This window comes from Podarcis raffonei, chromosome 12, assembly GCF_027172205.1.
Source record: "Podarcis raffonei isolate rPodRaf1 chromosome 12, rPodRaf1.pri, whole genome shotgun sequence".
Taxonomy (NCBI): domain Eukaryota; kingdom Metazoa; phylum Chordata; class Lepidosauria; order Squamata; family Lacertidae; genus Podarcis; species Podarcis raffonei.
The window spans coordinates 11,244,644-11,271,659 of record NC_070613.1 but is presented as its reverse complement, the minus strand read 5'-3'; the positions used below and the strand labels follow the sequence as shown (position 1 = coordinate 11,271,659).

At 42.9% G+C, this 27,016-nt stretch overlaps 2 protein-coding genes across 4 annotated transcripts in view; one reads left to right on the top strand and one right to left on the bottom strand.

Moving 5' to 3' along the window:
• Positions 1-27,016, top strand: part of XRCC2 (X-ray repair cross complementing 2) — a 244,026-nt gene that overhangs the window by 190,189 nt on the left and 26,821 nt on the right. The window lies entirely within an intron of this gene.
• Positions 881-27,016, bottom strand: ACTR3B (actin related protein 3B). Of its 3 annotated transcripts, none has more exons than XM_053409335.1 (12): positions 26,802-27,016; positions 18,986-19,041; positions 18,397-18,521; positions 17,226-17,336; positions 16,788-16,883; positions 14,656-14,763; positions 12,811-12,954; positions 11,458-11,631; positions 9,814-9,906; positions 4,302-4,427; positions 2,885-2,968; positions 881-1,900 (listed from the first exon to the last, which is right to left on the bottom strand). In XM_053409335.1, the coding sequence occupies exons 1-12, from the start codon at positions 26,843-26,845 to the stop codon at positions 1,595-1,597; spliced, it is 1,467 nt and encodes a 488-aa protein (XP_053265310.1). In that variant the 5' UTR covers positions 26,846-27,016; the 3' UTR covers positions 881-1,594. The 3 variants fall into 3 exon arrangements, 2 of the variants coding, with proteins under 2 accessions (XP_053265310.1, XP_053265309.1); XM_053409334.1 differs by having other exon boundaries at positions 1,700-1,904; positions 26,802-27,014; XR_008332876.1 differs by lacking the exon at positions 881-1,900 and having other exon boundaries at positions 4,302-4,411.

Sequence of the window (27,016 nt, the reverse complement as noted above, 5' to 3'; positions counted from 1 at the left end):
AAATCAATGCAACTTTCTACATTGATTTCCATGGGACCTAAGTGCAATGAAGTCAGGATCTCATCAAGAATATATGCATTGGAAGTGTTAACCAATTCACCTGAGATTTGATGGGCAAATGCAGGTAATCTCTTCTAACATAGGACAGGATTTCAAAGCTCCAACAACTTGGAATTCATAACTTTTCCTGCATTCTTATGGTTGTCACTGAATGTCTTCAGCCCATGTTTTATGAACAAAACCTTTGTTACAGGAATTATACAAGTATTATTTCCCTGCTTCTTGCATATGACCAGAGAAAGACCCAAGGAGGAGCTCTGGAAGTTTACCACAGATTCCCACATTTGTGCATAAATATACAATAAAAGGCAGTGGGGAGAGCAGGCTTATTTACAGTCATTTGCACTCACTGGTTCCTTCTGCCCACACAACCCAATTTCCCCTGATCCCTGTACCTACTGCAGACCTTTTTGCCATATCCAGAACTATTCTAGAGGATCCCCTAACCCTCAGCATCAAGGTTCTGAGTGTGGCAATTAAGTGGGTAGGAGGGGCCAGCAAAAATAGTGGGGGGGGGGCTTCTTGCATGAGTGGAATATGCTTTCTGCTACTGATTACAACCCACTATGTCAAAGTGCCAACCTGAGGTTATGTATTTACTTTAATATAGCAGCGCCAACCAACTAAATCTTCTACATTCTTCTACTGCTACTGTTGGTACACGAGAGATTATCAGTGGGACTGATGTATTTATAGTCATAAATCTGCGACCCATGGGCATGCTCTTTCCCAAACATATAGGGACAAACTAGCCCATTCTTGAGCAAATGTGGAATTTCCCAGAAACGGAACCTTCAACAAGAAGCAATTTAACCACGAGAACAGTTATCTGTGTGAACATGTTCGCAGCTTTTATTTGATCAGTAGCCAACTACTACTCACTAGTCCCCAAATTAAAAAAAAGAAAACACGAATTCAATAAATAGCAGTAATAAATCTCATACATTACTTTCGGAGGCTTAAAAATTCATCTCACTCACATAAAAAGCAGTACCATTTTCAAAAACACACTTACATACTCAAAGAGAGCCCCACTGAGTTACCTTCTTGCTTCACCAAGGCATTCCACTCTATGCCTCAACCAGAAAGTGGCATCACTCCCACAGTCCTCATGCATCGCTAGTTCTTTGTGCTCACTCAGAAAACCCACCCGATAATTGTCATAAAATACAAAATTCTCCAAAATAAAACATTTGTATTGCAAGGTTACAGTACTTTTAATTTTTCTACAAACTAAGGCTCCATTTTACAATCTCATCTGTTCAGGGAAGACCATGAAGTCTCAAACAGGACCCACTGAAACCGAAGGGGTAATTTTCAAGCATAAAATCTCCTCCTTACATATTGGACTGCAGGGCTGAGATCAATGCAGGAAACTTTTGAGCACTCTTCCCTGTTCCAGAAGTTTTACAGCAATTTTGGCTTTTTTTTCCCCTTGGCCTCTGTTTATCCCTGCAATTCCTGTTTCCACCATCTTCCAAACAGGAGCTGCCCCGTACATCTAGAAGCTAATGCTGAGGAGAGTCTCAAATCGTCAGCATACGTGTGACTTTTGTTCAAAAGGTTCTGGGTTGTCCATTTCATTGCAATGCATGATTCCACTGCACACGGTAGGACTGAAGTCTTCCTCCCCAAGGCAAGCGAACATCCACACTTGTGTTCTGATATTTACACAAAGTGCTTTCTTCTCCTCGCCAGCAAAAGGATCTCCATTAGACACAAGAGCAGGCACCACCACATGACGAGAATTAAGACATAACTCCAAAGACAGGATTGTGGCGGCAAATACCAGGACCGTATTCCTCATAATCTTTCTTGGTGTGACATACTTCAAAGAACTCTGACTGAGAAAACAAACAGAGAAAAGGAGCTGCATATGAAGAAGCAAACAAACCAAGATTAATAACAAAGCATACTACAAAGCAAGTATGAAACAAGTGTGGTAAGTGCAAAATAAGATCAATCAATGTACAGTGGAACCTCGGTTTTGGAGCGTCTCGGAAGCTGGATGGTTCGGAACCCGAACGCCGAAAACTCAGAAGTGAATGCTTCCATTTCCAAACGTGACTTGGAAGTCAAACGGCTTCCGAGGCGCGTTTCTCCATTTTCTCCATTGAAATTGCCAACTGCCCATTGCATCTCAGTTGTCAAACGTTTCGGAAGTCGAACCTCTTCTGGAATGGATTACATTCGACAACCAAGGTTCCACTGTACTCTAATTCCTTTCTTGGATGTTGGATTGGAAGCAGTGATAGTAGCAGAGAGATTGGACTTCGGAAACAACAGTGGCCAATTGTCTCGGTTTCAGGCATAAATATACACACACACTCAAACGCATTGCTACCCTCAACAACCCACATTACTTAATAATACAATACAATTCAGGTCAAGGCATACCTTCCTACAATTCACCACAAATTATGCCATAATGAGTAAATATGAATGTAAAATTTCAGATCTAGCCTGCAAAATTAAACAAAACAGAAAATAAAAAGTGGTGCCCTCCCAACGTTTTTGGAGTAAAACTCCCACAACCCTTGACTATTGGTCATGCTGGCTAGAGCTGATGGGGCTTGAAGTCAAACAACATCTGGAGGAAACCATGTTGGCTACCCCTGAAACAGAAGACAGTAGAACTCCATGTGGTAATGCAAAATAAAACAATACCCAGCAATGGAAAGAACACCAAACGAAAGTTAATCTTCTAATAATTCTCCTTTACCTAAGGAGAATTATGCCACCGTGCATGCGATTGGAGGAGATGGCCTCCAATTATTTTCCAGTAATGTTATTCTATAACAAAGTGTTTTCATAAGAGACATACTGTTGATGCAAGCATTGATCCTCCGAACCAGACTGCATAGCGCTGCATATGGTGGCTTATCACTTGAACTTCAACAGGTTTGGGCTGTAAAAGCAAACACAACCGGCAGTTCAGTATATCATCAAAACACAGCATGACCTTGATTATCTGAACCTGATCAGAGAGGCAACTGTACCTTAATCCCAGATGGTTGCTATGAGAGAAGGGAAGGAGAATTCTGAATGTCCAGCTATGCAGAGACAAACAGATGTACTGAGGCTGGTACAGATTACTTATCCAGCATTCACGCAGCTTGCCCTGTCTGGGTCCCACACCCTGTTGCAAATCCCCACAGCTTCAAACATCTTCTACCTGCTATCCTGCTTAGTTGGCACATGCCAGATCCAAGCCCCTCAAAACACATTCTCAGCTCCCCACCCACGCATCCCACCTTCTTGCAAAAGGATGCTAGATCACAGCATTGTCATGTACAGTCCAGAGGGGAATGGACAAGGAAATGCAGAAGTATATCCCTGCTTCTATCATTTCTACACTGCGGCTCCATTTTGCAGGTCTAAATTTTCACATCAGCACCTCCAACTGCTGAAGAGACCTAGTTCAGTTATGAACCAGCAACACCTTGCAGTTGTGGCAAAATGGAAACTCTAGAGAACAGATATTGGAGGAATGAGCTAAAATGCTTGGGGGGAAAACAAAGAAGCAAAGCTATATCTGGCACTGCTGAATGTATATGATGGTCAGAAACAAGACTCTCCATATAAAAAAATGTTTGTTTATCCTGGTGATGGCGAATAATTGGTGGCATAAGGGAGGAAGTATAATGGAATGGCATAGTTATATGAGGCATGTTGATTTCTTAGAGAAATTAACAAAGTGCAAACACTAAGGAGGATGACTTTACAGGTAATTGGTATGGCTTTTTGCAGCAGGCTTGAAATTCTTCGAATATAGCACTGGTTTTGGTCACCCATGGCACACTGTGGAGAGACCCGTGAGGATGAGTGGACTATTAGTTATTGGATATGGGGACTATTTCTGTATTTCTTTGTATTATTGTATTTATCATGTTATTGTTCTGTTTTTGTTGTTCAAACAATAAAAATGTTTCCAGAAAAGAAAACAAAAGAAAAGAAAAGAAACAAAATTCTAGAGGCCTTCTGAATGCTGTGATTCCTTTGGATTGGGAAAAATCCAGAAACAGTCAGAAGCAGTGCTCATCACATCACCTCCTCAAGTGCAAGAGCCAGTTAAAGCCATCTCCCCTTTGCTGCAGCATCTCAGGTCTGGGCTTTGGCTTCACTAGATGCTTTTAGTACACCATTAAAAATGTCATCTGATTTAAAGGCCTCATTAACAGAGGTACATGTGCACTTGCTTTGCTCGTTCAGGCATTTAATAGACAGTAAAACCCGTTTACCTTTATCCGACCACCACTGAGCTCTTCGCTGGTTTTCAGTCGAGCATCTACGACCCTCTTCAAGTCTCTCTGCAGCCGGCGCCCAAAATCCCTGAACATCGTGGATCCTCCTGAAAGAACCACATTCTATAGGGCAAAGAAATGGAACAGTTTTTGCCCTTTAGGCTATATGACCCAGGAGCAGCACTGAGCACATGGCAATTCTGAGATAAAGCGCCATGTGCACGGCCACTGGAGGAAGAACAGGACACAAATATGATAAAGCCACATTACATTTGGGCTTTTAGAAAACTGGTCATGCCAGTGGCCATAAGCCACTGTGTAGCCATAAGCAGACAACCAGCTTACCAAGCTAGCAACTATAAAATGCTGCAAGTTTACAACGCGCTCAAGGCTGTTTTGGGGTTATGTAAATCTGCCCTTAGCCTTAACAACACAGAGAGACTTTGAAAATAAACACGAGGAAAGGGATTGCAATCCTGAAAGACCTAAGACAGACCTGCCCTGCCTCAATAGACACAGAAACACATGCAGGGTCAACTAAAAGCAACATTAATGCAACAGCATAGGTGGCTTTTAAAGGTATATAGCAGGACTGAAGGGGTGGTTCAAACTGGCCCATCTAGTCCAGCATCCTGTGCTCACGTTGACCAACCCACAAGCAGGACAGAAGTACAAGAGCAATCTCCCCTCCTGAAGTTTCCAGCAACTGGTATACAAAAGCATTCCACCTCCAAGGTCCCTGGAGGCAGAGCATAGCCTCTATCATGGCTTGTAGTCATTGACAGAATTACCCTCAAGTAATTGGTCTAATCCTTTTTTAAAGCCATCCAAGTTGGTGGCCATTACTGCCTCCTGTTGGCTTATCTCATACATGGGGTGATTTGCGCTCATGAACAGCCTCCGTCCTGTATACCTGAAGAAACATCTCCGTCCCCATCGTCCAGCTCAGACACTGAGGTCCGGCTCTGAGGGCCTTCTGGCAGTTTCCTTGCTGCGAGAAGTGAGGTTACAGGGAACCAGGCAGAGGGCCTTCTCGGTAGTGGCACCTGCCCTGTGGAACGCCCTCCCAGCAGATGTCAAGGCAATAAACAACTATTTTACTTTTAAAAGACAACTGAAGGCGGCCCTGTTTAGGGAGGTTTTTAATGTTTTATGCTGTATTGTTTTTAATATTCGGTTGGAGGCCGCCCAGAGTGGCTGGGGGAACCTAGCCAGATGGGCGGGGTATAAATAATAAATTATTATTATTACGAAGGAAATTAACCTCTTCCTCCATGCCCAGTTCTTCCAAAACTTTATTGTTTATGTATCTTGAAGTCTTGTATCTTCTGCATGTTTTCCTTATTCTTAAAATACATATGACTGGGGGAGAGAGGAACACACTTGGGTCTTCCATAGCAACAGCCTGTATCTTCTTGGACAGACCCTGACTTTTGAGTGCCATGAGTCTTAGTGGCATTTTTTTTAAGTGCTCTAAAAAGTACAGAATGTATATGTATTGTGACCTAATGATGAGAGTCTGTCTGCACCCGAATCTTCATTATTCCTCACTCTCCCCTTGTGCTGACCCACTTTCATATCAGCAAAAGAAGTTGAGCTACCCTGCCATCATTTCAGCACCTTGCATGCTGCAATCTATATTCTGCAGTTTTCACTGTGCTGCACAATAACATTCAAGTATAGTCCTACCATGAACTAAGGGCAGCTTTTGAAAAAGAGCACCAGTTGTAGTCAAAAGAAATACCATATTTCATTATTAGGCAGTGCAGCCAGGTGAGTCATGTTGATCAGACAGTGCCACCTATCTATCACGGTCAGTTTTTAAGCTAACATCTTTAAACAGCCTTAATGGTTTGAAGGCATTTCTTTAATCAGCCTTCACAGTTTAGGACCTTTGTTTTTATCCTGCAGACAGTAGGGCTGTGTGATAAATCGCCATATCATTGAATACCGGTACTGAAATAACATCATGGTAAGTGTTTCAATAAGGCAATATACCAGCGACTAGTAAATCACTTAAACTACTCTTAAAATTAGTTGAAAATATATTAAATATATTATATGGAAGTTTATTTAAAGTTTTTATTAAATCTACTACTTCCTTGCATTTTAAGGCCTTCCATCGCCGCAGGGAGCCTCATCAAGGTCCTCGGCTGCTGCGGGGAAGCGCAGCACACCCTCCACTGCTGCGGGGAGCTATGGCGGGACCCTCTTTTGCCGCTGGGAGACTCAGCAAGGCCCTCCACTGCCACAGATATGTATCACAATATTGATATTGTGATATTTAAAGGTAAAGGGACCCCTGACCATTAGGTCCAGTCGTGACTGACTCTGGGGTTACAGCGCTCATCTCGCTTTACAGGCCGAGGGAGCTGACGTTTGTCCGCAGACAGCTTCTGGGTCATGTGGCCAGCATGACTAAGCCGCTTCTGGCGAACCAGAGCAGCGCACGGAAATGCCGTTTACCTTCCCGCCTGAGTGGTACCTATTTATCTACTTGCACTTTGATGTGCTTTCGAACTGCTAGGTTGGCAGGAGCAGGGACCAAGCAACGGGAGCTCACCCCGCCGCGGGTATGCGAACCGCCGACCTTCTGATCGGCAAGTCCTAGGCTCTGTGGTTTAACCCACAGCGCCACCCACGTCCACATTGTGATATTTAGCTGGTTATATATATATCGTAATGTTGAAGACCAGGTACCGCCCAGCCCTAGCAGACTGCCTTTTGTCCAGCAAGACAATAGAGCTATTTAAGTCAAATATATTGATTTCCATCACATTTGGACTTCAGAAAAGGAAAACTTCCCAAAACAGAAGAGCTTGGTAAAAAAGGGAAGTTGGCAAAAAGAATGGGAATAAGATCAAATGTCTCCAGAATGGTGTTGGGTGAGTGAGTATCAAAACAACAATAGAAGCTCAGCTAGAATGCATACTGCAGCTCAAGAAAGGTACCACTGAGAACAAGAGGATGCCAGCATGGCTAATGGGCAGAGTGAAGAAAGCTAGTTGAGGAAAAAAGGCTTCTATCTTCCAAACAAAAAGGAACATAAAACTCTGGCAAAAGAAAGGAAGCAGACAATACGGCATTTAAATTAGAAGAGCACACCATGAAAAAAATAAGGGCCACCACTAACAAAATGTTTTAATACATTATGAGAAGCTTGAATTCTACTAGGGAGGTGGCTAGACATTTGGACAAAAGGGGAATCAAAAGTGTGCAAAAGGAGGAAAAGGAGATTGCAGAGAAGCTGAATTCTTCCAATCTGTCTTCACAGTGGAAGATGTATGTGAGATCCCTGTGCCTCAACTAACTTTCTCAGGAAGGGAATCTGAGGAACTGAGGCAAACAGTTATGATGAGAGACAAAGTTCTAGGCCTTACTGACAAATTGGAATTTGAAAAATCACTGCATCCAAATGGCATCCACTTGAGAGCTTTTAAGGAACTCAGATCTGAAAATTGCTGATCTTCTAACAAAAAAACCCAGACATCACCGCTGAGCAGGCCCATCGCACATGTCCCATCTGCTGTATTTCAAGCAGTGCAAGGTTACAGAGCATAGATACACCTATGGTGTGTTTCAAAATTGCATCAGTCACCAACTATAATAGTATTTTATCACTTAAATTTCATTTTTAGAAACAATTGATTTTCATCCATATGTTTCCTTTAATGTTCAACCTCCCTTGTTCTATTACAATCAATTAAAATTCCAAAATAAAACGCTATTTAAATTGTGCAATTTTAATTTTATTTTTATAAGATAAGAAAGTACCCAAAACGAGGGTGATTAGAACCCTGTACGATTGGGGAGAGCTGGAACACTCTGAAAGGCAGAATGGAGGTGATCATCTTTGATTACTGCCTCACATGGCCAGCCATGTTGAAAAGAGCACAATTTTGTCAGCTGAGTGTAAGAGAACATTGACTGATGCTCAGAAAGCAGCATAACAGGGAAAAATATGGAGCACTCCGGGGAAGATCTAAGTAATTTAATCCCAGTTGGAAAAGATTTAAGAAAGAGAAACCAACGGAAAGACAGAAATTAATAAAAGCAGACTTCAGCTAGGCTCCCTGCTATGGAGAGTGCAGTGGGACTCCCAAATACAGTGTTTAGCATTTAAATTACTAACATACCCTAGAAATACAAAAAGGAAGGAGCCAGCAGGGAAGGAGCAGCACTCTTTGTTATTACCAGAGTGCTAACAATCAATTTCTTCTCAGAGAATCCACATGACAATAAGGCTCCCATTTTCCTTCAGTTCTTTTCTCTCAGGGTTGCCTCCCAGCTTATTTTCCTTCAATTCTTTAGACACATCTAGGGAAGTAGCCAAATAATACCCAGAAACTGGCATCATTAATGCATGAATAGCCTGACAAGCTAAGGGCTGCATCTTCAACCTACACATAATTAGCTTATACAATTCGCAAACATCAATGGGGTTAGGTACAGGAGAGAATTCACAAACAAAAGCTAGCTACCAGATTAGGTGGCTTTCAAAACCTATTACAGAAAAATTCATGGAGGGGAGAAGGATCCATCTACAGTCATTACTGAAGCAGAATCTCCACAAACAGTGTATGTCTGAAGTGTCTGCTATTTACTAAGTTTCTCGAAAGGTATGTTTACATGGCAAATGCCAGATCTTGCCACACTAAGGAAATTCTGATGAAAGTCAGATGACTATATATATAAAAAAGAGTCTCATCTAGTATTATCATGCTAATGAATAGCTTGAGAACCAGCCTGTGGAAGTTGAACCTATCAAAAGCACTCATTCTCACTTTATGTCTACACAAACCTTCAGGAACTTTTCACCAACGTTCTTACCTATTTTAAGGGAAATAAATGCAGGAAGTGCCTCTCAAAGTTTTCCCCAATTCCCACCCCTGGCTGCATTTGGATGGTTGTATTGCAGCTTAATAAGCCCAAATATGCATTCCCTGCTCTCCTCTTCCTGCAGGGCACATCAACAGAGTGAGTTCTCCAAGGAACCATAATTTTCTGTTTTATCCAAACAGAAAACTATGGTTATCACCTTTGGAAAAAGTCAGGATCTGCGAGATGATTTCTCCTGCCATGTGATCTTTAGATGATGAGTGGTATACGAACGTAATAAACAATAATAACACAATCAACTTCTAGGGATTGCAGTTGGTTAATATTACTTGTACTGCCAATCTATCACACCAGCAAGACATGACCACTGCTCTTAGATATTAAAGGATTAAGGGCTTCTGTCACTTATAAAACTAACTGCTTTCACTCTTTGTCCATTCGTTTTGGTATTTGTACACATAATACGCTTTACAGAGGCTCCTCTGAATCTATGTCAGAGGTGGCTCAAGCGTGGTCCTCCAGATGGTGCTGGATTAGAGTTCCCTCCCATCATTGATGACCACTGGCCATACTGGATGGGGCTGATGGCGTCCAACAATATCTGGGAGACCAAATGAACATGCATTAAGTTACCCCCTCCCCAAAAAAAGACAACCCCCCCAAACTGTACCTTATATAAAGGGCGCCGAACATCAATGGGGCAGTTCTGTACAACGTCATCAACGACATTTGAAATGGATTCCATAAAGTCTGGATTGGCAAACTAAAAGAAATGTAAGTAGAAACACAGGTGATGGGTTCATTATATGCACACACAAGCAAGGCTGCGGTGAAAAGGCTAAAGAGACATAGTTTAGAGGACTATGTTAGCCCATTGCAACAAGAAACGTCTCAGAGTGCTGTGCCACAATGAAGACTGACAAGGTCCTTTTGCAGACAACAGCCTACTTCATCAGATCCACCCAAAAGACAGCTCAAGTTGACATTGGTAATAGCACCTCCTTACTACTTAAACCTCACACATGCAGCCACAGTAGTAATTAATACCATTTGTCTACCACCAGTTTGTCCAACAGATAATCAGTGGGTGTTAACTTTCTTTCTTTTTTTCATTTTCATTCACTTTGTTTGTATGTCGTTTTCCACACATGAAAAAATCATGCTCAAAGCAGCTTTCAACAAAGAAAGCAGGAATGCATTAAAAAAACCCAACTCAGTACAATTTTGTAATAACACAGGGGAGCAACAAGTAACTTCTGTAATACATTGGCATCAGTGCAGCCACCACAAACTTATCTGCAACAGTTATAAGTTAACATAATATGTTAATATCATATCATGGAAGAAGTGCTTCTTCCATGGCTTATACAACGCTTAATACCCATTCCTAGTTGTTCTCAGTATAGAGACTGCAGGAGATTAAGGGCTAACTCCCTCGTGTTACCAGTGTTACATGGTAAGTTCCCCTAAACTAGAAAGCAAAGAGAACTGTTAATAACAGTTGTGTGTGTACATTTAATTCTAATGCATCTTACTATGATTCAGCCACAAGGTGGTGCTCTCTCACAAGAAGTGCCATTACATTCCTCCCTAATATGACTAGTACAATTATTACTTTTAATATTATTGTTGTTGTTGTATAGAGTGTTAGAGGAGGGGCAGTACCTCTGGCGGGGGATAGATCGTGCTCCTTCTGGGGTAGTCTGTCCACCTGTGGCTCTTAGACGCTGTCAGCATGTGACAGTGGACACACACTGGAAACAGCTTTAACTGCCCGGTTAAACCAGGTAAGGGTAGCTGATGGGTCTCAAACCCTCAGTGAGTTAGGGGCCTCCCCTGCATGCAAAGACACACTCCGGTGGATTGAGCAGACAAGACCAATAGTGGGTCTAACAGTCAAGAAGGCAGGTTTCTGCACATACTATAGAGAGAAGTGGGGCTCGTCAACATCTAGGAGAAGGACAGCTCTGATCATAACCTCTTATGCCTTGCAGGGTATCTTCAGGAGAAGAAAAGGATAAGGAGTTAACCCTACACAAATCCAGAGTGGAGTCCCTAAGGTGCTTGGATGGCGCCTTGTACGCCTCCTTCCAGCAACTCCTGCAGTCAAGATGGTGCCAAACGCATTGCTTTCTCTGAGAGGAGGGTCCTGTCATCTGGGCAGCCCAGGACCTCCATACACACTGCCCTGGCTTGTGTCCCAGAGAGTTCACTCCAGTGCCACAGTAGCTTGTCTTCACCCCCTGAGGCACACTCCATTGTCCCTCAAGAAAGGTGGATGCCAACAACATGCACTAGTACAGAAGACTCTTACCTCTGGATGAAAGAAGATTTCTGGCCCAAGAAACCTTTCATAACCAACATCTATGATAAATTTATTTTTGTTGATTGAATTGATGCCTGTATATTGCTTTATCCACTTGCGTGGATCTGTATCATACTTGGCAAATTCCTTCACTATGTCTGGACAAATATAACAGTACTTTTCCTATGAAGAAATACAAAGATGAAGAAACACAATTATTTTATTGAATGAAAGGGATAGGCTATGTGAATGCAAGAAGGTCTCATTCCCAATAAAGTGTACATCTGTGGCCTTAGGCATGCAATTGAGAAAAGACACAGAAGCATCCAAATCAGTAGGAATCTGTCGCCCTTTTCTTAAGAATGCTACAATCAACAGCTTGTGAGCAAATGGCATTCTGTGCTTGTAAAGAAGCACTCTCCTCTCTGGCTGATCTGCAGTCGAAGAGAGAGAATATCCCTTGAAGCACAGCTATATGGGAAACACCAGTGGAAGGGTCTGCCATTTGAACCAAAATTCAGGGTCTCAACCTCTTGAAGCCCATAATAAGCACAAGTAAAAAAAAGTGGAACTGCAGCATATCCAACTGCCTGTTTACACAAAATATGATCTTTCTATGTCGCCAGTAACATTAGCTCCTGCAGGCAATTATGGCCAGAAGCAATTCCCATGTGTGGCCAATGCAGAGAAAAACATAGCTCACACGAATTGCTTGCAGGCATGCCTGCAATCACCTCATGTGACTGGATAGCCAAGGGGCTTTTGCCACTGAAGTTGATGCCCTTCCCTATGCCTGGCAAGCGAGACAGATCTAGCTGGCTGGCTTTGCTCTGGTTGTCAATAAGCACCATCTCTCCCTTTCTGTTATAAGGAAGAAGAGGACCAGAACTCTGAGGACACCTTGTTGAAACAGAACATATAGAACCATTGCCCCAGAGAAAAAAATGCTTGCCAAATAAAAAATTTGGGGCTTTTGAAATCAGTTTAATAAAAGTCTCGACTCTGCACCAGTTTTGAGTTTCACCTCTTCTTGCTTTTTCAGTCACCGCTGCCCTAGTTTCCCTTTCACGACTTATTTTTTCCCATCAACCCCCTCCCTTATGGGACACCAAGGTACAAGAGTGTGTGCAAGATTACAGGAAATTATCCTGCTCACCTCCTTTCCCCAGGTCCCAAAAACTCTAACTAGCTGTCTATGCATGGCACCGCTGTGCTGCAACAATCACAGAACACAGCCACTAGTAATAAACAATTGAGAAAAGATGGCGCAGGGGGAATATTTTACTACAAAGTTGTTATATTTCAATGATTCACTGGCAATCTATTTCTGGACAGACTGGTTAGTTTCACAAAAGTGTTTACCTTTATGGCTTTAGCTGTCTCCAATGATTGTTCGGGTGGAATTCCCACCTCCCTCTCCCTTAGGAGCTGTTGAATGAAATATGTAATATCTCTACCTGCAATGGGGATGTGTTTGATGCAACTGCCAATTACATAACCTTCTGCCTATAGGAGAAGGAGAAAAGGGGGTTATGAGTAGTAGATCCATAGCAACATGTTCAAACAGTTGCTTCTATCTAGCGTTTATAGCTCAAGAGAAGCCATACTGATAGCACAATCCTATACATATGTCTATTAGACATAAGCCCCATTTAGTTCATTGGGAGTGACTCCCAGGTAAGTTGGAATCAAGCAACTACAACCTCTCTTGCAGTTCCTACAACCTCTCTTGCAGGTGACCAACTTTTTTCTCCCTCAACTTGGATTGCACTGGGCCCACAGCAAACTAGTCCCTGAGATGCCACCTGCTACAAGAAGCCACCATTCGGCACTGCTGTCGCCTAAAGCATAATAGGCAGGCATGCAAAATATGTACTCATGAGAAATGCTCAAGACAACCCATTTGCCAAGTGCATAATATAAACTAGGATGGAAATAAGAAGGGTCCTGGTTCAAGCAAAACAGTTGTGTGAACCAGTTCTTACTTTCATGCTCTAAATGGAAGTTTAGCTTCTTCAGGTTCCCAAAAGAATTAAGCTGCAGTGACAGAAGCACAGTTGAAAGCATGCCCTAAGGGAGAAGCAGCTATTTTAATCAACCTGGGCAGGGATCCAAAAAGCTACTTTTCATGCACCCAAAGGTTTGCATGGTCCCAGTGGGGATTTTGCCCTTTTCTTTCATCCACGTCACCACCTTGCCATACTGCACTAGAAATTACTGCAATGCACTTTGAAAAGCATTCAGCCTGCCTTTGAAAAGCATTCAGAAACTACAACTGGGGCAAAACGAGATGCCCTTTTTGGGCTTCCACAGATGGAGCCCTCTTTGAAGAGCACATTAGTCAAGCTTTGCATAATCTCCTGCTCATTTCCAGCTGCAATTCAAAATGCCAGTTATTACATACGAAGCCCTGAACAGTTTGGGACTAGGATAGTTGAAGGATCACATCCTACCACATGAATCTGCCCCACCACTGCGTTCAACATTCAAGGCCCTTCTCCATGCTTGAAACCTTCAGAGGCATGTGGGGGGCTCAGCACAAGGCTTTTTTGGTTGCAATATCCAGACAATGAAACCCCCACCCTAAAGGGAGGGTTTTATTTCTCCAGGCATTTGGCATGTGTTGAATTTTTTTTCAGCTTTCTGTGTTGGTTTTGGTTTAATGTGTTGTCTGCTGCTTTATTTGTCATTTTTATTGTATCATAGATTTTATTGTATGTGCTTTTTAATTTTAAGTGGAAGCTACACTGCGGAGTCTTTCAAAGCAGGATATAAATCTTTTAAATGCAATAAATGCATACTACTTGTAAATCTGAATGGACTTTCAAAGTGGTTTACAATAAAACAAAAGAGACTTTTGTTCAAGAAACAGGAATCAAAATTTCATTTGGGTTCTTTGACTTAATGTATAGATTCTGAGATCCTGGACAACTCAGTTTTTCCTACACAACACCGTTTTTATATATCCTTATTTTCAAAAGGCAAGCAAGATCTTCACATGCTTCACTTAAAAGCATGGTCTTATTTGAGATCAAATCAGTGTGTGTCTACCACATTCTGATACTATATGTTAAATGTGTTGATTTAATAAATTCCCTTCCTTATTATTTCAAAAATTCACATAATAATATGCCTGTGCTTTTCAGCTGTGGTAAGAAAAGCACATAATGTTGAATATACATGATGCAGAACACATATACCACTTACCACTGGAATGACATGGGTCACACCATCACCACTGTCAACAACAGTTCCAGTTAAAGTACGTTCCCCAACTTGCCGTGAAGTCCAAGACGCAGCTAAAGCCAACACGGCCTGCACAGGGTAAAAGATTACAACCGCAACCATTCAGCAGCCATAAAACCACCACCCAAATTGAGAACTAACAGATTAAAAACTAGAAACCTAAGAGCTGCTAGGAACTTGAGCTGTGAAACAGGAAGTCTTCCGTTCAAATCCAGTTTAAACCAAGAGTTAGCCTGAGGGTGAAACCAGCCGCCATGATAATTGCATGAATGCAATTCACATGTGCTTTTTTGTTATGTAAATAGAGTGAAAGCCTGAACAGCTAAAACTACTATTTGTAGTTCAAAGAAAGCTTGTATTGGCGGCAACAGTGGCTTCACTCAAGACGCAAGTAGCAACTTTCAAGAGGCCAGTTTTTTCCACTGTGATGGGGTGGGAAGAGAAGTGACGTTTTAAAGAGATGATAAAATGATAGAACCATAGAGTTAGAAAGGACCCCATGGATTATCTAGTCCAGGCTTCCTCAACCTTGGCCCTCCAGATGTTCTGAGACTACAATTCCCATCATCCCTGACCACTGGTCCTGCTAGCTAGGGATCATGGGAGCTGAAGGCCAAAAACATCTGGAGGGCCGAGGCTGAGGAAGCCTGATCTAGTCCAACTCCCAGCAATGCAGGATATGCACCCATACAGGGATCAAACCCGTGATCTTGGTATTATCAGCACCACACTCTAACCAACTGAGCTAACCAGCAACTTTCCCTCCTTATCCCCTCTACCACAGTCCAGGGTTTGCCCAGGATTCCCCATAGGCACTATTAACACAACAAACTAACAAAAAAACAAGATGTGAAGTTGAGGTACCCCAGACCTCCTGGCTTCCGAACACAGCATGAGGTGAAGGGACAAGGCACAGGGAGCTCAGCATTGTGTGGTGCAGCAGAGCTAATCTAGCACTTATATATCTGCCCAGCACCAAGCTCCCTGCACCTTGCACCTTCCCTTTCTGGTATGCACTAGTGCCACGCTGTGTTCAGAAGCCACAAGGACACGGATGCTGTGGTGGAGCCACAACACAAGCTGCTATTGATGTAGGAAAACATATGGGGATAATAATGCCAGTGTTAAACAGCCTGTTAAAGGGATTGCCAAGACAGCAATATGTTAAGAACTTTAAACATTGGGAAGGAGTTAAGTCTTATCTAAAAGAAATGAAATCTCCATCTGCTATATAAAGCAAGCAGAAAGGTTGCCTGCTGGGCCACCTGGGGGAGGAGGGGAGAAAGACAGAGAGAGACTTCATATTATGCCACTTCTAAGAAAAGTCTGTCCCAGTACCATTAGATGTAGCTTCTTGAAATGCAAAGTTTAGAGCTTAAAGTGTTTTTATCAATCACTTTCCACAAACATAAGTAAAACAAGAACATCTAGATTGAGTTGTAGCAAAATCAGAGGTAAATAGCAGGAACATAGCATGCATTAAAATCCACATAAAAAGGTAGTTCATGTACAAAACAGATACAGGAATGCTCTATTGGTCCTGTTCACCTTCAGTTTAACAAATGATCTATTTGCTCCCTTCTCTCCCTCATTAGCTATCCTTTAGCTGGCACTCTACCTAGCCACATTAGATGGAGAGGTGAGGCCACAGGACCCACTCCACTGGTTCAGCTGAGAGACCCATCGAACCACATTTGGCTCCTCCTCTCCCCCTCAAGTGTTTCCATTTAAGCTGATCATTATAAAAACATCATAATTTTAAGAACTGGTGCTTGAGTTTGCTTGCTTTCATCTTCCCTCCTCATTCCTTTGATTCTCCATCCTTTAAATTGCAAACCTACGGGCTGCAACTAAATCGTTTCTCACTTATTGTTTGTAAGGTGCTTTTTGTAAGAAGCCTTTTTGGCTGAACAATAGATAAAAAAGCACTAAATAAATAAATATGGATTTCATCACATCTAACAAAAGTTTTCGCCTCCAAATTAAAGCAACCTTCACACTCTAAAAACCCTTAATTTAGGTAAAACGTGCAGAGATGTCCATACTTTATTCTGCGAAGATATTGTTCACTGTTAGAGAGATTCACTGTTTACCTGAACTGCAATGTAAAGTCCTGGCACGTTAAAAGATTCAAACATGATTTCTGCGAGGTATTCTCTGTTCTCAGGAGTATTCAGTGGTGGCTCAGTCTGTTTTTAAAAGATATTATTAAATTATAAAAGCATAAAACACATTTTATTAAACTTGGCACTGACACTCTGTGTGCGTGTGTGTGTGTGTGTGTGTTTAGCAGTGCTGTTTTTATAAATATATGTGAATCTAAGACAGTCTTCCTCACAACCTGGTGCCTTCTAGATGTTTGTACTGCAATGCTATTCAGCCCCATCAGGGACAATGCAGTCCAAAACATCCACGGGGAGAAGATGAGGAATACTAACCTAAGAAAACATGGGACTAACTATTCCCCAGTTTTAAAAAAAGTTGTAAAACGTACATTTAAGAATGGCAAACCTTTGGCCTGTTCCGCTTACCATCAAGAAGTAGTGATCTTCTGGTTCAGCTCGAAGATATTTAAAAATAACCTGCTCCATGAATCTTTCCATAAGATCCCAGTCTTCCACAATACCATGTCGTATAGGCCACTGAAGCAAAGGTAAATGGAAAAATATCACACTACTGAAAAGCATGTCACTTTTGCATAATCTGAGTAGGTTTGTATTCTGTTGTCTCAATCCAGCAGACACGCTGCACACAAGGAACTCATCATGAGCAGGGCCTGCCACAATTGGCTTCTAAATAAGAAAAACAAGTCATGCCCAACACTGAAATGCTGAAGGGAAGAGTCCCTTTGCATGCCATGTTCTGTGTACACATCATAACTCAATGGCTTTCAGTTGGCAAATAATATGAAACTGGCAAGGCAGTGTGCTCTGACCTTGCCAGACCCTACATACACCAAGTGAGAGTGCTCTCAAAGACTTTTGCAACACCTTAACACAGACAGCAGTCAGACAGCAACAGTACCAGGACAAGAGACAGGAGATGCAGCATGGGAAGGGAAGAACCTTTGCAATGCTTGGCCTCTGCCTGATCAGGAGAAAGCCAACATAAACCTGAACAAAACATGCAGACACAGTGCCATGGTTTATGGAGTCACATATGCAAGGAACTTGCAGTCTAGGTTGCAACAGTGGGAGAAGAGAGAAGTAAAGAGAAAGGCAAGGGTAAGAGGGGGAAAATACATATGTACACATAACCTTGATGGAAATGAAAAAGAAGTACCGACTAAGGGTTGAGCTAAAGACTTCACAGGTTTTAAAGAGAGATTTGAAGAAAAGAGGCACCAAGTACTGGGAAGGGCTTCAAGAATATGGGGCAGCAAAAGAGGAAGAGTGGAGGTGATTAAAGGAGCAAGATACTTTTGCGTGGTAAAGGATAATCCAATCAGAACTCTCAAATACCCAATTCTTCTCTGTGCATTGGTCATACCCACTCTGAGGTTGCTACATCTTAACAACACATCCATAGAAGAAGTATTGTGGAATCAGATTGGTTAAAAACATGTGTCCTCACTAAACTGCACTGCGCTACATGTTGCAACAGCCTGCAGAGCTACATCTTGCAAGAGCAAAGATCAGCCTGCCCCACAGCTTCTTTCTTTCTTTTCCTTGAAGGGTGCTTCATTTTTTACTCCAGCCTTACCTTTGTAGCATAGGTAGGTTTATCTACGGCTTCATCTCCAATGAAAAAGTCTAGATCATCAATTCCTTGGGTAAGCCTCCTCTGTGCTTGGTCACCAACTTTTGCCGATTCTCTTATTGCAATACCTACATTAAAAGAATTACAAGAAGCCATCCCATTAACACCACCCTTTTCTAAACTCTAAAATCCTAGCCAAATATGTACAATTTCACAGCCAGGTGGCATCTGCAATTCAGTATATAAATGGACTGGAAGATTATTCAAGTTGTATCCATGGTGTCAGGTAAAGAGGAAGTCCCTTGTCTGCTAAGGCAGATCCCTGGCAGCAACACAATGGAGATAGGCAGGAAACAGGACTTGTCATAGCAACCAGAAACTGGCCTAATGGGGGCCGGACCTGGCAAAGAAGGAAAGCAAGCTTTTCTCTTCAGCTATCCACTAGCCAAGCACAGTAGTGTAGTAAATACCATTTCTCAAAAAAGAGCAAAATGTACTCCACCCAAAGAAAGCTGAGCTAGAGAGCTGAAAAGCAGTCGCTTCTCTTCATCAATCAACACATATTTTATAACGAAGAGTAAAAATTACTTACATGATGGGATAATGAATTGTGGTTCTGTATTCCCTGCATAACCCAGTTTTGTATACCTAAAACAAGAAAGTGAAGCAGTCTTCACATGCATATTGTGAAACAACAAAGCTGTTATACAAATGTGCTACACAAAATACTGTATAATTAGTGACTCACACAACACTTAGTGTTTGGACGAGCCTTGTGTTTTAACAACTCACTTGGTAGCCAAAGGTGATGAGGTATATTCCCTGAAAGTCTGTAAGTTGGCTGGCAAAGCAAGGATAGGTCCCTTCAACCAGGTAAGAACCAGTAACCATTTCACCAGGCTTCAGTTTAACCCTGTTCTTCAAGAGACAATCTGAGGACCTCATCAAGGACAGCTATGCCTCCCATAAGATGCTAGTAAAATTGAATTGCCATGTCATGAAATGATGCATGTCTAAAAAGTGTGTCACCAACATGAAAAGTTTGGAAAACTCTGGTCCATGGTGTACTCGGGGCAGCATCAGGGCCAACTTGAGGGCCAGGGAGAGGGAGCTGTTGTTGTCTACTGAAACTCTCTCTGTGTCTCCAGGGTCTCTGTCAAGTTGTGGGGGGATCTAGACTGTGTGTTCCTGACACTGGGCAATCAGGACAGATATGGGATTCTGCTGGTTTACCGCCCACCTTGCTGCCCAGCAGTCTCCCAACCTGAGCTGACAGAGCTGGTCTTGGAGGCAGTACTGAGGACTCACAGACTGCTGGTTTGGGGGGACTTCAACATCCATGCTGAAGCGACTGGTCCTGAGGTGGCTTAGGACTTCATGGCTTCCATGATAACCATGGGGCTGTCCTGACATGTCTCTTGCTCAATGCAAGGCACACTCTAGAGTGACCTTGTTTTCTCAACAGTGCAGGAAGAGGGTGGTCTGAAAGTGGGGGAATCATGCCAATCCTGGCCCAACTGCACTGGCTGCCAATTCATTTCAAGGCCCAATTGAAAGTGCTGGTTTTGACTTATAAGGCCTTAAATGGCTCAGGAACACAACACCTCAAGGACTGCCTCTCCTCATAGGAACCGACCCAGACCATGCCATCATCATCTGAGGCCCTCCTTCACATGCCTCTTCCATGAGAGGTCTGGAGGGCGACAACATGAGAATGGGTCTTTTCTGCAGTGGCCCCCTGCTTGTGGAATGCTCTGCCAAGGGCACCAGGCAATCATTCCTCTTCTCCCAGGCCTTTGGTTAATTAAACAATTATGTGGAGTGGGCATTATTTTTTCTTTTTATATTGCAAACCACCTTGTAATCTTCAGATGAAAGGCAGCATAAAAGGTAAAGGTAAAGGTACCCCTGCCCGTACGGGCCAGTCTTGACAGACTCTGGGGTTGTGCGCCCATCTCACTCAAGAGGCCGGGGGCCAGCGCTGTCCGCAGACACTTCCGGGTCACGTGGCCAGCGTGACAAGCTGCATCTGGCGAGCCAGCGCAGCACACGGAACGCCGTTTACCTTCCCGCTGGTAAGCAGTCCCTATTTATCTACTTGCACCCGGGGTGCTTTCGAACTGCTAGGTTGGCAGGCGCTGGGACCGAGCAGCGGGAGCGCACCCCGCCGCGGGGATTCGAACCGCCGACCTTTCGATCGGCAAACCCTAGGCGCTGAGGCTTTTACCCACAGCGCCACCCGCGTCCCTCTAAAGGCAGCATAGAAAACGAATAAATAACAATGATAATATACCACCACTTTTAGAAGTTGTATTAATTTACAGCAGAGTCCTGAGCATGCTTTCCTAGAAATAAGTCCCACCAATTCCAGTGGGACTTGTTCCCCAGGCATGTATGTTTAGGGGCATACCCTTAATCCAAATACAGCAAGGCCTCAACACTACAAATTTATACGGCTCCCAAGGAGACCTTACACTGCTGAAACTAACAGTTAATATGAAATGCAGTTTGACTTCAACATCAAGGCACATGTCATTCCAAACAATCTTAATATAGATCATTCTGACCATGTGAAATCAGGGGCATGTAAACTGATCGCTAGGGAAACTTGTCAGAGAGAGAGATGATTTATACAACTGAAAGAGGAGCAGAACCTGGCAGACAGTGCGTTTAGGTAGAAGAAATGAAGTAAAATAAAAAATTCAAATCATGGCCAGGGAATGAGATAGAGGATGAGTGGTTATTAATCAAAGGATCAAGCAATTGCTGAAACCATTTTGGGTTCTACTAATGAAACACATGCCTGCAATCTAAAGGGCTCACATCTGAAGACTGCTTAGTTGGGGTGTCTAGAGGGCACTATCTTATTATATCCAGTGCTAGCTAATATGTATATGAAGCCACTGGGAGTGGCCATTAGGAATTTTTGGGCCAGGAGCCATCCATATGCTGATAACACTCAGCTTTATTTCTCCATAACATCTTGAGTTGGGAGAGGCCGTTAAGTCCCTGGACAGGTGCCTGGAAGCATTGGCAGGATAGATTTGGGAAAACAAGCTGAGCTTGAATGCTGGCAAAATGGAGCCACTATGGGTGAGTGGTTTCCATGTCTGAGACGCTGGTCAACTCTCTATCCTGGGTGGGATTACACTCCCCCTGAAGGGCTAGGTTTACACTCCGGGTGTGCTTCTGGATCAATCTTTGTCACTGGAGGCCCAAGAAGCCTCAGTGGCTAGAAACACCTTTTACCAGTGCACCTGGTACAACTATAGCTGCTCCTGTACCAGGAAAGCTTGGCTACAGTAGTTCATGCACTGGTTATTGCAAGTCTGGATTACTGCAATGTTCTCTATGTGGGGCATCCCTTGCGCTTGATCCGGAAGCTTCAATTAGTGCTGCAACACAATTGCTGGCAAGAGTGAAACCCTTTCAGCAAGTAATTATCTTTGCTCAGAGACCAGAAACTGGTTGCTGATTTGTTACCAGGCCAAGTACAAGGTGTTACTATATTTATTTATTTATTTGCTTGTTTTATTTATTTAATATAATTTATACTCCACTTGATTTTTGCCAAAAAACAACAACACTTCCTAGTGGTTTACAAGAGATAAAACAGTAAAATCAAGCCCTTAACAGCTTGGGGCCAGTTTACTTGTGAGATCACCTTACCCCATATGTGCCTATTCAACCACTTATCTGTGGAAATGGCAATGTTATAGGTCCCACATAATACAGTACTTGTTCTACATATATAAGAAATCAATAATTTAGTGTGGCAGCACTCAATGTCAACATACAAATGCATACAATAATGATATGCTTATTTCCAGAACTAGAAAAATTTCAGGCACATAGTTTTGTGCGCAATTTGACATTTTTCATGACATTTTTCAAACTAAACTCATTTTGCCCTATAAAAATTTTACACAAAAGCTCAAATTATGGGGAGGCTTTTTGGAGTTTAGGTGTTTGAGAGAAGTGAGCGCATTTTAATAGCATCTTGAAAACATCTGTTAAAAAGCAATCCACTAATTGCTTTTTATAGCTCAGTCGGTAGAGCATGAGGCTCTTAATCTCAGGGTTGTGGGTTTGAGCCCCATGATGGGCAAAAGATTCTTGCATTGGAGGGGTTGGACTAAATGACCCTCATTGCTCCTTTCAACTCTACAATTGTATGAGATCCCTGACTGCCCCCCCCCCCCCACCAAGCAAAATGTTAGCTAATCCACAGCCTCGCTGTAGCCTGTGTCTCCTCCGCTGTAGCCTGTGTCTCCTCTGCTCTCCGTGTGATTTGAACATTGGCCAAATACCAAGGAGAGCACCTTCTCCACTGTGCAATCTCCATGGTCCATCAAGGAGGCCTGCTTTGTACCAAGCAGAGAAAGAAGAGCAGACAGAAAGGCATTTTTAGTTACTCCCCCACTTATGGAACTTTCCCACTTGCCACATCCAAACCAGCATTTGTTTTTATTTTATTTTTTATCAATATTCTCTCTATTGGGGCTGCTTTCCGGTGAGCAGGTTTAAATAAGCAGATAGATTAGAATTTTTACTTTTCTACATATTCTGAACTTCCAGCATAGAGCAGACCATAAAACCGAAACAAATGGATCTTCCAAATCATTTGAAGAAGGAAGGAGGGGGCGAAAAAGATTTCAGAGAAGAACTCATTTTCATTTCCTAAATTAACAAGAGTGTGTACACATACTACAGATGGCATCTAAAGAGCAAAACTAGTCTCTGGAATTCTACACTAAAGGAAAAAGTCAATTCCACCTGTAAGCACAAAAACCAACATCTGACATCAGAATACTATCACAAATTGTGCAGTTACACTTAATTTGCGTATTTTAAACCAAATGGCCCAGATCACAAGAGCTGGACAACTAGCTATGTGTGTCCAGCAGGGCATTGGACTCATGTTTCTCAAACCCTGGTCCCCCACTTTGAATGGCAAATCTTTCAAAAGGAGTAATGTTTTAAAAGTAGCTTGTGTTGTGGCCTCTAAAAGCCAAGTGCTCTATGGGCACACCCAAGCCCTGAGGGGGCACTAAAAATAGGATAGATCCAAGCCTTTTTCTCCTAGACTTTTACAGTCTGGTTAGAGTCGTTTATTGGTCATGTTACTTAAAAAGGAAAGTCTAAAAATAAACGCAATGGGCCGTGAGGGAGGGGCATTGGAAGAGACATTGCTGTTAAGAAGCATGGTGCTGAATTTCCAGAGGGGCAGTTGTGTTAGCCTGCTATAACACAAAACAGCAGAGAGTCCTGCAGCAGCTTTAAGTCTAACAAATTTATTACGGCATAAATTTCAATGGACTACAGTCCACTTCATCAGATGCATGAAGTACTCCCTAGAGTTGCAGGTATAGTGGCTGTAGTAGGTTGTAAACAATAAGGTTAGAAGGAAATTAAATGCAGAAAAACAACAATTACGATAACAGTGGTCATCATAAAAACAGTTGTTGTTGATAACACAGGCATCCTGGCATTGGAAATCCAATTTACACGTAAATGATTTTTATTACACTTTTCTCGATTCCATCATCATCATCATCAAACCTTTATTGGCATCACTTCTCAATTCCATATGGATACTGAAGATACAGTCAAAATTAATCATCTTCTCAATGTTTTGTGGGTTTCATACTCTCCTGGCAACAGATGGAGACTGACACAGACTCCAGCCTTACTTGTTCAACTAGGACTTGCTTATCTGTGACTGTGACATCAATCAAATGTCTTGGCAAGAAAGCACTGGTCAATTGCTATACAATTCCTACCATATGGCACATGTGCACTTCCTAAGAGAGTTCTATCCAGTGTTACTCAAATTCAGAACAGACCAACAAAAATGAATAGATATGCTTAACTTATATCCATTAATTATCAAGGATCTGCTCCAAGTAGAAATTTGTTGGCTACAACCCAGGAATCCTGCAATCCAGGAACTCTAGGTGATCAGCCAGCACTTGCCAGAAAGCCTGGAAAGTGGCAGGTCTTCAGCATGCCAGCCAGACTTAAGAGGGGTTTGCCTTCTTGGCAAAGCTTGGCCAAACATACACTTGCAAAATGTGAAGTGTGTATGGAGTAAATTGGGCAGGGCTTTCAGGAGGGTGTTGGCAGAATTTGTAGTTGTGGGATTTGGGGATGCATGTGCAAGAGAGGACTTCAAAAAGAAGGGTTGTAACTTGGGTAAATATTACTCCAAACACAGAAGAACTACACTGTTGCCCATCTGGTGACCATATACCAAAAAAACACCTTTTAACAGTTGTACAGAGAGGTGGTAATTTAAGAAGATCCTCATCTGCAGCGCTAGATAGTGACAAGCTGCACATGTCCAAGTGCTACAAATAAGAACCATACTAAGTCAAAAATTCCCCTACCCAGTGACTACTGGAATTATCACCCCTCCACCTGTTGCTTCTATGGGTCAGTTCCAGACTAATGTAGCTGCAGTGAGTTCACCTTCACCTTAATATCAATGTAACAGCTGATTCATGATAAATTTAAGTACCATTTATTTTAATTAGAACCAAGCGTGACTAACAAAGATCCAGCCCTATGGTTTTAACCTTCCCCCACCATTACTTTTCTTTTAAACCAATATGGGTTTAAAAACTTGATTTTTCCCCTTTTACAAGAAAGCTGCAAGAGTTATTATAAATCAAAGAATTATACAACCTGTAGCACACAACTGCAGGTATGCACATACATTTCAAAAAGTATTCAATGAATAGATAATTGCAGGCTTTTAACACTGATAAATTTCAAGGTTATATAGACCAACCCACAATGTGAGAATCAAATACTTTAGCATGTATGACCAAAAGCTTCTGTAGTTACCAATTCTTCTACAGGAGGTTAAGCAAGAAAACAGAGGGTGGGGGACTGGGTGGGGTACAAGGGCTTTACATTCTGGCTTAAGAGATGGATTTTGAAATGAATTTGTGATTTAACCCTGTCATTTGCATAAGGTGAGGAGAGAGGGAAGGATAACATCATCACACTGTACATATAAAACACTTTCTGCTTCCTACAAGAAACTCCTTCAACAAATTCCAGAAACTGACCAAGTGGTGGGGAGCCTCAACTTGCCAGCATATTCTCAACATCTTCTGAATATACAATCAATCATATCAAAATATATGAAATATGAGGTTGGAGGAAGAGTTTAAGAGGTAGGAAAGCTGGCAAAATAATATAACTGGGAGAAAATCCACAAGGGATCAGAAGAACGAAAGGGATGAGAGCAGGGCAGAAACACAACAGAGGCAATCATTTTAAATATGCTAAATTTTGGGTATAGCAGGCAGAGAATCCGTGGACTGCGTGCTGAGCTAAGGGTGCCTCAAAAGCATGATGAAGGTCAATCCAGGTAACACACCATTAAAAGAGAGCATAAAATGCAAGGTCGTTGGTTGCTTTGGAGATAGCCCTGGTTCAGGGGAGGGTGTGCTGTTTGTGTAAAAAAGGATGGCACAAATTAGCGAGGCAGGGGTGGGGAGAAGTATTGTAAGCTCATTTTGGACACTTTGAAAGCACTGGCAATGGAGGACAAGAGAGCAGGAAGGGCAGAACAGAGAACAGAGTACTCCTGCTCCTTAGGATTTCAGACTCCTGGCACCTCTATTCATAAGAGGGAAACCTAGATAGAGGCTTCCTTCTTAAAGCTGCGGAGATGAAGGGGCATTTCTAGAGGAGGTAAAGCAAAGCAGCTATTATTATTTTTTAATTTATATACTGCTTATGTGCCGAAATGACTTCTTATTAATAGAGGCCACCGAAGGCATCAAGGATAGACGGGAGAGCGAACGGACCCTGGGGTGCAACCCTTCACTAATCTCTTTCGGCTAACTGTTTTCAAGGAATAAATAGGCCATTAAAACCTGACACTATAGCAGCAGGAAGGGGAGAAGAGGTACCAAGAGAAATCTCACATCCTTTGGGGAAGGGAACATGCCGGAGGAGGTTAGCCTAAGAGCAAGCACCCTGGGGTGGATGGAAGAAAAAGACGACAGACAAAAAGGCAAATCTGGTTGTGGCAAGATGAAATTTGGGATGGGGTGTTGACAATGAGAACACGTTCCCCCACCCTGGGGAGAAGGGGGTCAAATACTAAGCCGTATCAGTATTTGGGGTAGGGTGGGAAGATGCTGGCAGGAAGAGGCTGCCATGGGCAACCCCGAGATGGAAGGAGGAGATCGAGAGGAGAGGCAGCGAGTCTTTTTAGGGGTGAAAGAGAACGTGATAAGGAAAGGGGGCTATAAATGGAAGGGCCTTGGTGGTGGAAGGAGGGGGCTGGCTCCTCTGGGGGAGAAGGCGCCCCAGTTCTCCCAGAGAAGGTGCCCATTCTGGGGCGAAGGAAAGGAGGGTTTGGGGGGCCGCCGCCCGCCTTCACTCACCCGGTGCCGCCGTCCACGACGCACGGCGGCAGGTGGCTCGCCATTTTCGGGGAGGCGGAGGGGCCTGGGAAAGCCGCCCACCACCACCAGCAGCAGCAGCACCAGCAGCAGCCGCCGCCACAGCAACGCTCCGCACCCGACGAGCCTGACAGCGGCGGCCGCAGCAGCACGCTTGCGCCAAGGCCCACGCTTCTCCCGCCGCCACCCCGCTCCTC